This window comes from Hyperoodon ampullatus (assembly GCF_949752795.1).
Source record: "Hyperoodon ampullatus genome assembly, chromosome: 2".
NCBI classification, from domain to species: domain Eukaryota; kingdom Metazoa; phylum Chordata; class Mammalia; order Artiodactyla; family Ziphiidae; genus Hyperoodon; species Hyperoodon ampullatus.
In genome coordinates, this window is record NC_136915.1 from 58,983,069 (window position 1) to 58,998,867 (window position 15,799).

The 15,799-nt window shown below is 41.0% G+C and overlaps 1 protein-coding gene across 3 annotated transcripts in view; it reads left to right on the forward strand.

Annotated features, from left to right (window-relative positions):
- IL12RB2 (interleukin 12 receptor subunit beta 2) overlaps positions 1-15,799 on the forward strand; it is a gene marked incomplete at both ends in the record, with an annotated part of 71,101 nt that overhangs the window by 16,229 nt on the left and 39,073 nt on the right. For all 3 annotated transcript variants that reach the window (XM_079697580.1, XM_079697581.1, XM_079697582.1), the window contains one exon: positions 5,590-5,669. In XM_079697580.1, coding sequence (XP_079553706.1) covers positions 5,590-5,669 — 80 coding nt within the window. The remainder of the gene's footprint in view (positions 1-5,589; positions 5,670-15,799) is intronic.

The window sequence follows — 15,799 nt, forward strand, 5'->3', positions numbered from 1 at the left end:
TAGAGGGAAAATGTTATGTTTTAGATCCAGTGAGTGTCCCTACCCTTTTTTCTTCTTCTTGTGGTCTCTTCTAAGCCCAACACGTATCCTGGAAGAAGTAAATGCCTGAGCTTAACTATTTGACAAGGTAGTGATCACCCAAATGGGAAGAAATGTTTTCCATGAAGCCCTCCAAAAGAAGCCACTGGGGAGAAAAAATACTTCTCTGGATGATCTGTGAGGAATGTATGTATATCAGGAACTATGCCAGGTGCTCAGACATAATGATAACCAGTCAGATCCTCAGACTCAAGAGCTTATAGTCTATCTTGGAACATCAGGGAAAGATTCCTGGAAGAGATGACACCAAGAAAAACCTGCAAAGTCCAAAGGGAATCTTGTGACCTTCCTCCATCTGGAACATGTGGTCTCCGAGGTTATTGCAGTAGAAGAAAAGAGCTATTTCCTCCTGGAAGTACTTGATTCTCTTGAATTCTGTGAAATCCCTTGTTCCTGGTTTTTACTCTACCATGTTGGTTAGTTCTTCTTTGTCTCTTTTGCTGGCCTTCTTTCTCTTTTTAATCTCAATCTGTAGGGCTTTATATTGGACCCCCTTCTTTTCCCAGCTGACCTCATTCAGTCTCATGGCTCTAAAACGAGATAGGTAGGTAAAGAGAGAGAGAGAAAGACAGAATATAGTTTCTGTCCTGGACTCTTTCCGGAACTTCAGGTGTGTGTTCCAATCACCTATTCCATATCTTCACTTAGATGTCAGCAGACATTCTAAACCTCACATAGCCTAAACAGACACTTTTATTTTTTTCTCCAAAGCAAAATGTTTCCAAAATGCCTCTGTTTCAATCTTTCCTGTCATGGTAATTGACACTACCATCTTCCTAGCTACTCAAGTCAAAAATGCAGAAATCATCCTTAACTTCTCCTTTTCTCCTATCCCCTCATACCAGCAGTCGACTCTTCTAAAACATATTCAAAATGCATTCATTCTTTCCATTGCTACTCTGACTATCCTAGTTTAAGCTACTTTCTCATTACAAAGCATAACAATAAAATGAACACTTAGAAACCCACCATTCAGCTTAAATGCTATAAAATTACCAATATATTCTTACCGTGTCATGCTTCACTATATGTAACCACTATTCTGGACTGTGTGTTTATATCATCCTCATACTTTTTCTCATAGCTTTCAGAACTGTATGTATTTCTAAACAGTGATTCGTTTTGCTTATTTTTGAGCTTAAAAAAAATTATATGTGTATGTAATCTTTTGCAACTCACTTATTTTCCCTTGGCACTCTAACATGAGGCCTCCATTGACTTTAGTATGGATGAAACATTTCTGCTTCTATTAAGAAACAAGCTCTTCACTTGTGATCTGGATGTTGAAAGGTTATGTTTCTTTTAAAAAAAAAAAAAAAGATGGTGGAGTATTCAGCTATGTCAAATGCTGCCAATAAATCCAATGAAATGAAAATAGAGAGGTGATCATTAGATTTGGCAAAATAGCATTCATTGCCGACCAGGAGCAGCATCAGTAGTGTGATGGGGACAGAATAAATTGGCATTTCTTGAGAGTGAATGTTAGGTGAGGGAATAAAGACAGTGACCATTCACAACTCTTCAAGAAGTTCTGTGAAGGAGAGCGGAGAAGTTGGGCAGTAGCTGGAGCAGGATGTGGTATTAAGAAATTCCCTATTTGTTTTTGCTTTTAGGATCAGAGATAATACAATACATTTGCAAGGTGATGATAAGGGCCCAGCAGAGAGGGAGAAATTAGTGATACAGGAAGTAGGATAATGGTGGGAGAGAGTTCCTTGATGAAGCAAGAGGATGGGATCCAGAACTCAAGATGTTGGTCTTTGATGGAAGTGGGGATGCTTCATCCACAGTAAAATCAGTAGGGGTGCTGTGTTAGGGAATTGATGGGGAAGTTCGAAAGTTTCCAGGGTGGAAAGATTAGGGAATCCCTGTCTGATTGCTTCCTTTTGCTCAGTGAAGAAGTTGAGAGAATCAAATCATTGGAAGTGAGCAGGTGGAGGGAGGGACAGTACCAGCCATTGGGAAGGAACACCAGGGTGGATGATGAACCAGCAAAACTAGTGACAGAAAGGAGTGGAAAGAGAGAGTGAACCAAGTGTTGAAAGTTATCAAAGAGGAGGAAGGGTGGGGGCATCTGTGTAGGGCTTCCCATGGAGACATAGCAGGTGGTAACGTAAAAAGGCAAGAGTATACCACTAAAAAATTGTTTAAGCAAATGGGTGTTTGTAAATCTGTTTGAGTTATTTGAAACTAGATTTTAGAGAAACGTATCACAGCCCAAAGAGTGGACATGGAGGAACCAAGATGGCAAATGACTTATCTCTATCTTGTCCTGCTTGGAGCATGGTTTGGACCAAAATATTCTCATGGGTTCAATTTAGCCCACTACTTGAACTCTCCCAAGATATTCCTTTTTCGTATTTACTTTGTGTTAAATTCTCCATTTTCACTGCTCTTAGAGATCTTTCTACTCCACTCCACTGCCTGCTAAAATCTCTGTGGAGGGATTGCTTTCCACTTGCAATTCAATTGCTCTTGTTCACACCCTTGCACTTGCCTTGGCTTCAGAGACGGATGCTAACCTCAGAAGCAGCACATGGCTTGGCCCTGATTTATTTACCACATGTACTGTTTCATAGAATCCTAGAATCTTGGGATTTAGAGTTGAAAGAACCCTCGAGGTCAGTTAGGTCAGTTAAGCTGATCTTCTGCTTAATTTAGGATGTCCTCTTTTTTCATATTGGTGATTCCCTCCTCTTTAACCCAATGGTTTTTTCCTTTACCTTGAAGGTACATTCATCTCAGGAGAACTGACTTCCATTTCTCAATATTCATATTTTTAATCATTTGTACCCATCTTTTTTTGTCATTTGGACATATGGGCCTTTGACTTTCCTTTTCTCATCTACCCATAATAGTTTTATCTGTCTTTTGTTAGATAACACTGAGGTTAGGACTTTAAGTGATTTTATGACAGTTGAATGTCAAAGATTGTCTCTAATATTATCCCTTAAGTTGCTCTAAGCAGCAATGGTTTGACATTCCTGGTCATGAAATTTTACACTTGACACTCATACAGAGTTGGCTAGTGATTTCTCTCCCATAGAGGCTTACGCTGCAAGTGGGCACCATTAAAATTTCAGCTTCACTTGCAATTTATCCTTTGAACAAAATATGACTCTAGAATTTGATTCTTAGCTCTGTAATAATCTGGTAGGTTGTAGAGGCAATGAGTGACAATGAGAGGCAATGAGTGTTCCCTTTAAATTTCTTACCAATATGTAATTTACTGAAGACATTTAGCACCATGGAACACGTCCACTGGCTTTGACACGGAGCACACCCAAGTTTCCAAATCCTGATTATGTAGTCAATGTCTGGATTATCTAGTTTGTGGAGTGTTCAGATCTTTTCTCAACACGGTGGACTGTAATGGACGAGCGGGGTCTTTGGAGACAGTGAGACCTGGGCTCGGCTCTTAGCTTTGCCATTACCAGCTCCACGGTTTTTGTAAATCACTTAGCATTTGTCAACTTCCTTGTCCTCAGCTGCAAAACAGGTATAATCACATGTACCCTCTGCCTTGTGTGAGGATTAAGTGAGATCGTGTATATAAAGTGTCCAAAGATTACCTGGCACACGGTAGGTGGTTAATAAATGTCAGGCCCCCTTTCCTTCTGTTGCCTGTGCTTTTTTCCTTTTATGCACCTGGACTAGCAAAAAAAATGTTCTGAGCTTGACTCCTGGGTCCCTGTAATCCTGAACGATTGAGAGCACTTTCAGAATGTCTTCTGTACTCATTTCTTACTTCTAATTCCTGGCTGCGAGGGTAAATACTAGCACTGGTGGGAAGAGAATGGGAAGAAAAGAAGTGAATGTTTAGAAATAAAAAAAGGAGACAGGAAGAGGAAGTGACAAAGGAAGAGAATAGAAAGGTGTACCTGATGGAGGATGTAAGTTTTATAGAGAAATCATAACCCTTCACAGAGCCAGGCAACCACATGATGCAGAGCAAAGAGCACAGGCTACGTGACAAAACAGAGCTGTGTTCAAAGCCTGGCTTCTCCGATGATTACTTCTGGAACCTTGATCAAGTTCCTTAACTTCTCAGTACTTCAGTTCTCAAAGGAAGAAAACACAGCAGCAAAATTTACTGAGTATTTACCATGTGTCAGCACTCTTCCGTTAATTTACATTCTCACAACAGCCCCATCTGATGTGTAGAATTAATGTCCTCATTTGACAGATGAGGAACTTGGCTTGAGGACATGGTAAACATTTGCTCAAGATCACAGAGCTGGGATTTGCCCATAGATGGTCTGGCTCTGGAGCTCACACTTTAACCACTGCACTGAAGCTAGTGCATCACAGGGCTGAGGAGGACGGGAGATGTAATTGAATGGGCCCACAAAGGGCCTGCCCATAGTATGTGCTGGGACATGTGCTCCCTCCCTGTCCTTCTTTCTCTTCTCCCCTCTCTGGCTGTTTGTCTTCTGCTTTCCAGATGGGACTTAGTTTCTGGAAATTTCCATCTGGTTAAATGGAACTTGCTGCTCCAAAAGGAACCCCAAGATAGCCTCACCCTAATATACTCTGAATGTCACTGTTACACAAGTAAGGTTGGTGCAATTGAAGCCTGTTTTCAGGGATTGCTTCTGCTGATTCCACCCCTGGCTGTAAATCAAAACAAATCTGACAGTGGGAGAAATAAAACTACTTCACCCATTCATACATGCACACACACACACACACACACACACACACACACACACACTCTTAGACACAGGAGTTGATTATTCAGTTTCTTTTCAAGTATGTTTGATTGACTTTCTCAAATTAAATAAGGTAATATTTGACCATCGTCTTATGGATTGGTGGTTATTTCTTCTATGAGTTCAGCCTGTGTTTCAGCATCAAGTAGATAATATTGCCTGGTTTGTTTATTTGCTTATTCATCATTTAACAAAGAGTAACTGGGAGTCTGTTACATTCTAAGCACTGTGCTAAGTATGAGGAGTATTAATATGAATGAGATAGGCTTCCTTACAAATAGATTATTGTCTAATGATCATAAAACCAAATAATTATACTCCAGCATAAGTTCAGGAACGGAGATGAACACAAAGTTCATCATTTGTATCTTGTATTTTTACAGGATCAAAAAAATGTTTCCCTTATGATTTATGTTTATTTTTCTGTTGAGACTTCTTTCTGCATTCCAATAAAAAAGAATTAACCACACGTACTTTCTTTGAGTTGTTTTACTAATACACATTTTAAGAGTAAGTTAAGAAGCTAATTTCCTCGTCATTTTTTAAAATTTGCCTTCAAGTTAACCTTGTTTTTTCTGACTTCTGTAGTCAAAGATATATACATGTTCATTGTGTAACAACAGAAAAAGGAAGATACTGGGACACAAAGAAAATTGAAATTATCCTATAATCCTACTCCCCCTGAATTATTTAATGAATAACCAATTGACTTCCAAAGTATTCATATTGTATAGATATATATGTATATATGAAACTGTTTTTTTCCCCTTCCAAACAGAGCCTACTGGAACATTAGATGTCTGGTACATGAGACAGCACATTGACTGCAATAGACAACAGATTTCTCTTTTCTGGAAGGTAAGTTTGCAGTGTCCACTTAAAATTCAGGAGAATTATAGATTTGGGTGTTTTGTTTTGTTTTTATTGAGATATAATTGACATATGAAGAGAATTACATATTTGAATGATAAGTTTCAAGGCCAGAAAAAGACTTTCTGTTTCCATAGTGGCTTTGGTATGAGCCTTCAGAGTCTGTATTGGAGCTCATTTTCTCAGCCACGTCCTCATGGTACTTGATTCTGTGTCATTTATTTTTCCCAAACAAGGGTGAAAACTCTGACTTCCTGCCTCCACACAATTACATCTTTCCCTCACCCACTTCCAGTCGGATCAGTGTTCCCTCCCATCCCCGAGCATGTCCACCCTTTGACCCCACTCACTACACCTTCTCTTCTGATTCATACAATATGCCCAACAGTGACCATGCAACCTCACTTATTCATTTGGGGGGAAATTAAAGCTGTGGATGTTTAAGAATATGGTTTCTTGCAAATCAAAACTACAATGAGGTATCACCTCACACCAGTCAGAATGGCCATCATCAAAAAATCTACAAACAATAAATGCTGGAGAGGGTGTGGAAAAAAGGGAACAATCTTGCACTGTTGGTGGGAATGTAAATTAATACAGCCACTATGGAGAACAGTATGGAGGTTCCTTAAAAAACTAAAAATAGAACTACCATATGACCCAGCAATCCCACTACTGTGCATATACCCTGAGAAAACCATAATTCAAAAGAGTCATGTACCATAATGTTCATTGCAGCTCTATTTACAATAGCCAGGACATGGAAGCAACCTAAGTGTCCATTGACAGATGAATGGATAAAGAAGATGTGGTACATATATATAATGGAATATTACTCAGCCATAAAAAGAAATGAAATTGAGTTATTTGTAGTGAGGTGGATGGACCTAGAGTCTGTCATACAGAGTGAAGTAAGTCAGAAAGAGAAAAACAAATACCGTATGCTAACACATATATATGGAATCTAAAAAAAAAGTTCTGAAGAACCTAGTGGCAGGACAGGAATAAAGACGCAGATGTAGAGAATGGACTTGAGGACACGAGGAGAGGGAAGGGTAAGCTGGGATGAAGTGAGAAAGTGGCATGGACATATATACACTACCAAATGTAAAACAGATAGCTAGTGGGAAGCAGCCGCATAGCACAAGGAGATCAGCTCGGTGCTTTGTGACCGCCTAGAGAGGTGGGATAGGGAGGGTGGGGGGGGAGATGCAAGAGGGAGGAGATATGGGGATATATGTATATGTATAGCTGATTCCCTTTGTTATGAAGCAGAAACTAACACACCATTGTAAAGAATTATACTCCAATAACGATGTTAAAAAAATATCAAATGGAAAACAGTATGTTTTCTATGGTCATTGAAAAGGGAAAGGATGGAAAAAAAGCTGCTCTACTTCAGGAATACTAATAATAGTAGAAAATAATAGGAATAGTCAAAGAAAGCAGCCCTTACGAATAGTAGTAAAACAGTAGTAAACTGAACAACCTTCCAGAAAACAATGAGGCCTAATGTTATTACAAAATGTAAAAGTTTTACAGAGTACTGAAAGCTGGCATTATCATTTCACTTAATCCTTACAAAAACTCTAAGAGGTACATACTAGTATCCCCACTAACACATGAAAAAACTGAGAGTCAAAGAAAGGAGGTTCTTCTCAAAGTCACCCACCTACTAAGTGCAGAGCTGGGACTGAAACCCATCCAGAGCCCTTTCTGCTACAGCATGACTCATCTTTGTCCAAAAAAATACTATTTGAATTGAGCTACTGATTGGCATGTTCGTAAGAAGAGGTTTTATTTCCCAAAACTTACATCCCTTTTACGACAGTTCTTCTAGTTAAGGGTAAATAAACAGTTTTGGAATTATGAAGCTGATGAGCAGGAAACCAGAAGTCAGAGTAATAAAGACTTCTGATGGGGTTAGCTTGATAGATTTTGATAATTGCAATCTTCTTCAGTTTTAAGAAATGAGCTCTTTCTCCCTCCTTCCCTTTCTTTCTCTCTCTCACACACACACACAAAATGTCTGGCATAAGAGGAGTCTACTATAAATAGCTTGGTGAGTCATAATCAAGTTCTTCACTTTGAAACTAAAACTGCAGCTTAAAATTTATCTTAAAATAAAGCATTGTTCAAATAAAGCAAGATTATTCCTAAAGCAAGGCATTTAGAGCAGCCATAATTTGTAAATAGTATAGAAGAACCCAGCTCAATTCCTGGCTATTGGTTTTCGTTTTCAGAAGTAAGCAACTGGTTAAAATGAATATTCTTCCTCCCATAAAGATCCCTCGTCCCAAAATGTACTTTACAGTTACCTGAAAAGATACTCTATTCTGGTCCCGTTTCACTCCTCTCTACTCTAGGGTTTCTCTCGGTAGAATGAGGGTAATGATCCTGGTACCTGCAGAGCTGACAAGGCCATCGTAGGGCCCAGTAAATGAGAAGACACAAACGCAGAAAAATCACGGGGGCCACCAAGGAAAAATTAAATGATACTGCATCATGATTTTTATCCTAACAGGGTAAGCAACATGCCTGGTGCTGTATCTGTGTGTACTGTCACAAAGAGAATTTAGAACAGGCATGAGCAGAGTGCCCTGAAACCAATGTCAGAGCAAAGTCAAAATAACTATTTGTTAGCCAACAGATAATGCTTAGCAAGCTTGCATATGCAAATTCCTCTCTGCTGCGCATCTTGATCCTGTCCCTATTCCTCACGAAGTTTAGATTCTAAAATGAAGTCTTGAAATTCAAAGAGGCTTTAAAGCTCTTCTAGCCCACCCTTTCTCTCATAAACATTGCTCCCAGCCCAGCCAGGACAGACAGATATCTGGGACCTTCTGGGACAGGGAGAATCGCTTTGGAGGAAGCCCATGCCTTGATGGCATCTCTTATAGATAAGTTAGAAAATCTTTCCTTTAGTGGATCCAGAAATGTGAGCCCAAGAAGGATGCTTTGGACTGGAATCGATTTTGAATAAGAAACCAGAAATGTAAATACTAGAAGCTTCTATAACCTTGTGCCAGATGGTAGTCGTGACGGGACCTTCAAAACCTTCAGTGATTGCCCAGCCTGAGAAAGGAAAGTTGGACTCAGTCTTCAGTTTTATAGGGTCATTACAGGATTTAGTCCTTCTCTGTCGAATCCTGGGCATCTTCAGTTGCCTCTCCACCCACCTGGGAGAGGCAATTAAACCCCGACTGGAGTTGCTGAGATGAGCAGTCCTGCTCTGGACCCCAGAACCACGAATCCCAGACCTCTAGAGCCAAAGGGCATTTAAGCAGCATGCAGTTCCAACACTGGTTTTACAAACACGGAAACTGAGGTCTAGGGAGGGGAAGTGATTTCCCATGAGAGGATTCCATGATGTGATGCTTGTGCTGGAAGCCTTTCCTGGGCGGAAGTACTGCCCTCTGGAACCACCCCTCTCCCACTCATCCGCCTGGGGATTCCTCTTGCCCCCCTTAGGCAGGCTTGGGAGTCTCACGCACAGGACTGTGCTGTGACACAAGGAACTCATCTAAACCTCAGGCTAGAAAGAAACACTGTAGCCGTATCAAGTGGTGGGGCCTCAGTCAGACCACGCTGGGGAAAGGAAGCAGACGTGTGTGGTGGCTGATTTTTCTTTTTTCACTTTGATCAATACTGGGAAATGAGATAAGGGGGACACCCCGCCACTGCAAAGGGGAATTTGGGGCTTTGGCACCAAAGGAAGCCCCAGGTAAGACCCCATCAGCCTGTGAACACAGAGAACACGTTTCTCTTGCAGATAGGGAAAAGTGAGACCTTTCGTTTTTGTAGGATGTTTACACTAGGGGAGAACAGCTTGGTGCTGAATGGGTACAGCCCCGGTGTGTGTGGGGGAAGTTGAGGATGTGTGAATGTGCGTGTCTGGAGTGGTGTGTGTGCATGTGTGTTGTATATGTGAGTGAGTGCACGTGTGTGAATGCGTGTGAGTTTTGTATGCGTGGGAGGGATGTGAGTGTGTGGGTGTGTATATGTGAGTACGTGTGTGAGTGCGCGGGCATGTATGTTGTGCATGTATGTGTCTTAGTATAATAAAATACCATAGACTAGGGGCTTATAAATAGCAGAGATCAATTTCTCACAGTTCTGGAGGCTGGAAGTCTGAGATCCAGCTGCCAGCATGGTTGGGTGAGGGCCCTCTTCTGTGTCGCAGACTTCTGTTGTATCCTCATGTGGTGGAAGGGGCTAGACGGCATTCTAGGGTCTCTTAGAGAGTGCTAATCCCACCCATGGGGGCTCCACCCTCAGGACCTAATCAACTTGCAGAGGCCCCACCTCCTGACACCATCACATTAGGTGTTAAATTCCAACATGTGAATCACCCTCTGTTGTGAGTGAGTGTGAAGGTGTGAGTGTGTGGGATACATGTGGGTATGAGTGTGGGTGTATATGTATGAGTGTGTGAGTGTGAATGTGTATGAATGTATCTATATGCGTGTGTATTTATGCAGGTGGGTGTGCGAATATGTTGAGGGTAAAGGAGATCTTTGATGTTCTGGTTCCCACGTAGTTACTCGTTTTCCCACACCTTGGTTTCTCCAAAAAACTCCATTTCCTCAAAAATATCCTGTACTATTTTTTGCCATAGTTTCTTTTTAACAATTTTTTATTTTTAAATTTTTGGCCATACCATGTAGCTTGCAGGATCTTAGTTCCCCAACCAGGGATCAAACCCATGCCCGTGGCAGTGCAAGCCAGAGTCCTAACCACTGGACCACCAGGGAGGTCCCCATAGTTGCTTTTAAGAGAAAAAATACTTTCTATGTTGAAGCCAAAAAGTAGAACCTAATCTATGAATCAAGCAAAAACACCTGGGTGTTTTTAAAACAGTAAATGCAATAACAGGTAGAAACTGTTGCTGTGTTACCAACAGCCCCAGTGTTGGGTTAGAGCCCTTTAAGGGGGGGGGAGGAGTGTCACCGATTCTTTCCCTCAGATTCCCTCTATCATCTCCTTCTGCACAAACTTTCATACCGTTTCCTTTGCTTTGACAAAGCATTTCAATCCATGATTCCAGCACACTTTTCCTTCAGTTAAAACAGCTTCTATCCTTTAAGAAGAAAGTCATCTCGAATATATATGGGGATGATGTATGTAAAGATATGATGATGGGTTAAAGCCACATTAACCTTTCCAATTTCCTCTGTAAATTTCTTCAGTGTCCTCTCACTGTCTCGATCATAGCAAGTCACAAACTTTCTGAAATGGTGGTTTGGGCCATGGGTCTGGAAGAGAAATACCTGTGTGCAGATGGAGCTGAATTCACTCCTTCATTCACTCACTCATTCATTTATTCATTCAAGCAAACAAATACATGAAAACCCCTCTTTAGGCCTAGAGCCCATGCTGCATGTGGGGATATGGAAGTGAACAAGCCAGGTCCAGGCTCCATGTTCTTGAGCTCACAGTCCAGCAGGAGGACAGAAATAGCAAGGAGATGGTGAGGGCCCTCAGGTGTTAAGGAGGGGTTCAAGGTTCGGCTGGGGGGATGATGGCCAGGCAGGGGAACGGGTGAGGAGTCAGAGAGACCTTTCAGAATGTAATACTGCAGATTTCAGCATCTTCCATTCTCTATGCAGCTGACAAACTTTGTGAACCATAGAACAAAGTGGAGCTCAGGCAACGTGCAAGTCACTGCAGTTAAGACACGGAGCATCAGGGCTTCCCTGGTGGCGCAGTGGTTGAGAGTCTGCCTGCCGATGCAGGGGACACGGGTTCGTGCCCCGATCCGGGAATATCCCACGTGCCGCGGGGCGGCTGGGCCCGTGAGCCATGACCGCTGAGCCTGCGCGTCCAGAGCCTGCGCTCCGCAACAGAAGAGGCCACAACAGTGAGAGGCCCGCGTACCGCAAAAAAATAAAAAAAAAAGGAGATGGAGCATCAGAAGGACAAAGGCATAAGAGAGTCTACACATCGAAAGATAGGCCTGGCAGTCAGAATCCCACATGAGTTTCTGCTTTTTAGTTTCTTTATTGGTTGGAAGGATTTCGAGGTGTGGGTAAAGGGAATCCACAGTCGAGTTGCTGAGGGTTAAATAGGGTGAAGTTTTTGTTTGTTTGCTTGTTTGTTTAAACTGAATTTTAAGGATAAAATGTTTTGGAATATTTTAAATCTTTAGAAAATATCATGTATAAACTTCCCCTTAAATTGTTAGTATTGATTCTGTCCAGGTGTTATTAAAGTTTTCTGACCCTAAAAAAAAAAAAAAAGAAGAAGTTAATACTGGAGCTCCCCAGAAGAACAAGTTAGTCAGGACAAGGGTGAGAGAACATTTGACAGGAGACCCCCTGGGGACACGACTTTGGCTTGAAGGATCACGTTAGTGAAGTGCTATCCCATAGAAATATAAAGCAGGCCATGGATGCAAGCCACATGCGTACCTTAAAACTTTCTTGTAGCAACATTTTAGAAAATAAAAAGAAACAGGTGGACAATTTTTTTTTTTACATCTTTATTGGAGTATAATTGCTGTACAATGGTGTGTTAGTTTCTGCTTTATAACAAAGTGAATCAGTTATACATATACATATGTTCCCATATCTCTTCCCTCTTGCGTCTCCCTCCCTCCCACCCTCCCTATCCCACCCTCTAGGTGGTCACAAAGCACCGAGCTGATCTCCCTGTGCTATGCGGCTGCTTCCTACTAGCTATCTATTTTACGTTTGGTAGTGTATATACGTCCATGCCTCTCTCTCACTTTGTCACAGCTTACCATTCCCCCTCCCCATATCCTCAAGTCCATGCTCTAGTAGGTCTGTGTCTTTATTCCTGTCTTACCCCTAGGTTCTTCATGACATTTTTTTTTCTTAAATTCCATATATATGTTAGCATATGGTATTTGTCTTTCTCTTTCTGACTTACTTCACTCTGTATGACAGACTCTACATCCATCCACCTCATTACAAATAGCTCAATTTCATTTCTTTTTATGGCTGAGTAATATTCCATTGTATATATGTGCCACATCTTCTTTATCCATTCATCCGATGATGGACACTTAGGTTGTTTCCAGCTCCTGGCTATTGTAAATAGAGCTGCAATGAACATTTTGGTACATGACTCTTTTTGAATTATGGTTTTCTCAGGGTATATGCACAGTAGTGGGATTGCTGGGTCATATGGTAGCTCTATTTGTAGTTTTTTAAGGAACCTCCATACTGTTCTCCATAGTGGCTGTACCAATTCACATTCCCACCAGCAGTGCAAGAGTGTTCCCTTTTCTCCACACCCTCTCCAGCATTTATTGTTTCTAGATTTTTTGATGATGGCCATTCTGACTGGTGTGAGATGATATCTCATTGTAGTTTTGATTTGCATTTCTCTAATGATTAATGATGTTGAGCATTCTTTCATGTGTTTGTTGGCAATCTGTTTATCTTCTTTGGAGAAATGTCTATTTAGGTCTTCTGCCCATTTTTGGATTGGGTTGTTCATTTTTTTTGTTATTGAGCTGCATGAGCTGCTTGTATATTTTGGAGATTAATCCTTTGTCAGTTGCTTCATTTGCAAATATTTTCTCCCATTCTGAGGGTTGTCTTTTGGTCTTGTTTATAGGTGGACAATTTTAATAATACATTTTACTTACAGATATATTTGGAATGTTATCATTTCAACATGTAATTGATTTAAAAAATATTAATGAGCTATTTTACATTCTTTTTTTCCTACTATGTCTTTGACAACTGGTGTGTCTACTAAGTGCCAGTATGGCACAGTGGCCAGGGGCTCACCCTCCAGATAGCAGCCCATCTCGGGTCAGGAGAGCCCCATTTTGAAGGCTGCAGAGCTCCCTCCTGCAGTGGACGACAACCAGTCTCCTGAGCCTTAACAAGCAAGACAGAAGAGAGCTAGGGAATCTTTTGGTTCCAAAGGTGGGGAAAAGACTGGGTGTTTTATATTCACTTGTTCAATGAAGTAATTCATTTGGATAAACAGCTACCCTCAAACCATAGAAGTCAAGAAGAAAGAGAAAAGAGCCAGCCCCATACACCAGTTTACAGCACAGCCTCAGACTGTTGAGACCAGGAGCGGCTTATTCAGTATATTCACTTGGTCTCTTTCTCCCTGTCTTTGTCTTTGGTGAAAGAAGAATATTGCAACCTGTATCACATTGCACTGAAGGGCTGAATTCTTTGGCCTCCTCATATGAAAGGGATTCAGTAAAAGTAGAAAGTATTATTTGTAACCTGGTTTATATTGATGGAGGACAAAGGTCTATTGTAAATCCCCAGGGAAGATTGGCTGCCAGGAGCCTGAGGCCCTTATATAATTATAGGAGGTATCCAACCTCAGAATCAATGTTTAAATACAAAAGCAGCAGATGGGAAGATTAGTTTTGCTGCAGTATTCAACTCTCTCTCCTTCCCTTTCCCAACCCTGTCTCATCACAGGCTGGCACAGCATTTCTGGGGATATTTTCAGACAGAACAGGTTGCTTTCCCTTGCTTACTAGTCACACGTACTGTACCAGATGCAATGCAGGGAATTTGGGTTGGATAGCAGAATGTGGTCAGTGACGAAGATAAGAGTAAGTAGCAGAGAATTAACAGAAGATAGAAAACAGAGATGGAAGGGGAGTTAAAGCTTTGCTCTTAAAAAGTTTCCATTATTTTGCTGTTTTCTAGCTGTAAAACAAGATAGACATCATTATGCCCGGGTAACGACCAGGAGGTATGACTATCAATTAAATCAGTCCAGAGTAGCAGAACACCTGGGGAATGCCTACTAAGTGCCAGCATGACAGCAGTTAAGACTTCATCCTCCAGATAGAGCAGCTGTGCTAGCTGGGTTCAAGTTCCAGCTTTACCACTTACTTTGTGTTCTTGAGCAAGGTGCTTAAACTCTCTGTGCCTTACTTGCCTCATGAGTACAGTGCAGATAATAAAAGCATATATAACATGATGTTGGTATGAAAATGAGAATTGTGAAAAGTGTTTGCCAGGTCATTCTTAGGAGGCAAACACTGGTCATGACACTGAGGATGCAAAGATGAACTGACAGGCTAGTGGGGAGATAGATCCACAGATGGAAATTTCCAGTACAATGATTTTTAAAACTTCCAGGTGAGGATTGTCTTCACTTTGGACCGGGGTTGCTGAAGGCAGTCATAAGTTCTGAAGTCAAGGTACCCAGACTTAAACCCACAAATTGCATATACTTTGTAATCAACTGTATGACATTGGTGAAACTTCCATAGAAAACTGTGGTATAAGCCAGGTCAAGATTAATAGAAGAGCCATATAAGTATGATGGGAAAAGTGCCAATTCTGATGATTTTTATATTAGAGTTAAGTGAGAGAAGAGTACCCACCAAGTGTCTTCATATCTGTCATGCACCAAACACTCTTGAAACAGTTTACTTCCCTTAGCTCATTGAATCCTCCAATAAGCCTATGCTGCCTATAGAATTATCCTCATTTTACAGATGAGGAAATTGAGGCTCAGAGAGGTGAAATAACTTGCCCAAGGTCATGTGGCTGCTAGGTGGTGGAGCAGAAAAGCAAAAGATCTTCCCGAATAACAAGAACCAAGTCAGCAGTGTTCCAAAACCAAAACAAAAAACAAAAAAATCTTCACAGATAAAGCTGTGACTAATAAGTGTTCAAACTGCCCAGCTTTCCAAGGGGTGTTGATTACAGACTCTCTTCTCTGATACAGGCTAAGCTCTAACAGTTTTTTAAAAGTTATTATTTGCATCAGGGGAAGTTCAGAAGTAAAATATTACTTTATTATAAGTACAGTAGTTTTTTTGAAGTCTTAAGAGGAAATGATTTATCAATTCACAGAAACACCTTTCCTATAATATACTTCAAAACACAAACGGGGCACGCATTCACAAATGCATCAGACTCTGTCCTTTCTTGGATTACATTCACCAAGTTATTTTTGATGCTGAAAGCCTTTTCAGGCAGCAGAATTCTTATAATGGTTTATGAGGGAGCTGTTCACTCTTTGCTTCTCAGACAAAGCGAAGTCAGAAAGGCCACGTTCATTAAGTTTAGATCATTTTCCACAGGACAGAGCAGAAAGAAGACCAAAGGGAGAGAGGCAGTGGACAGCTTTTCCTTTTTAGTGTATTCTTACCAGTA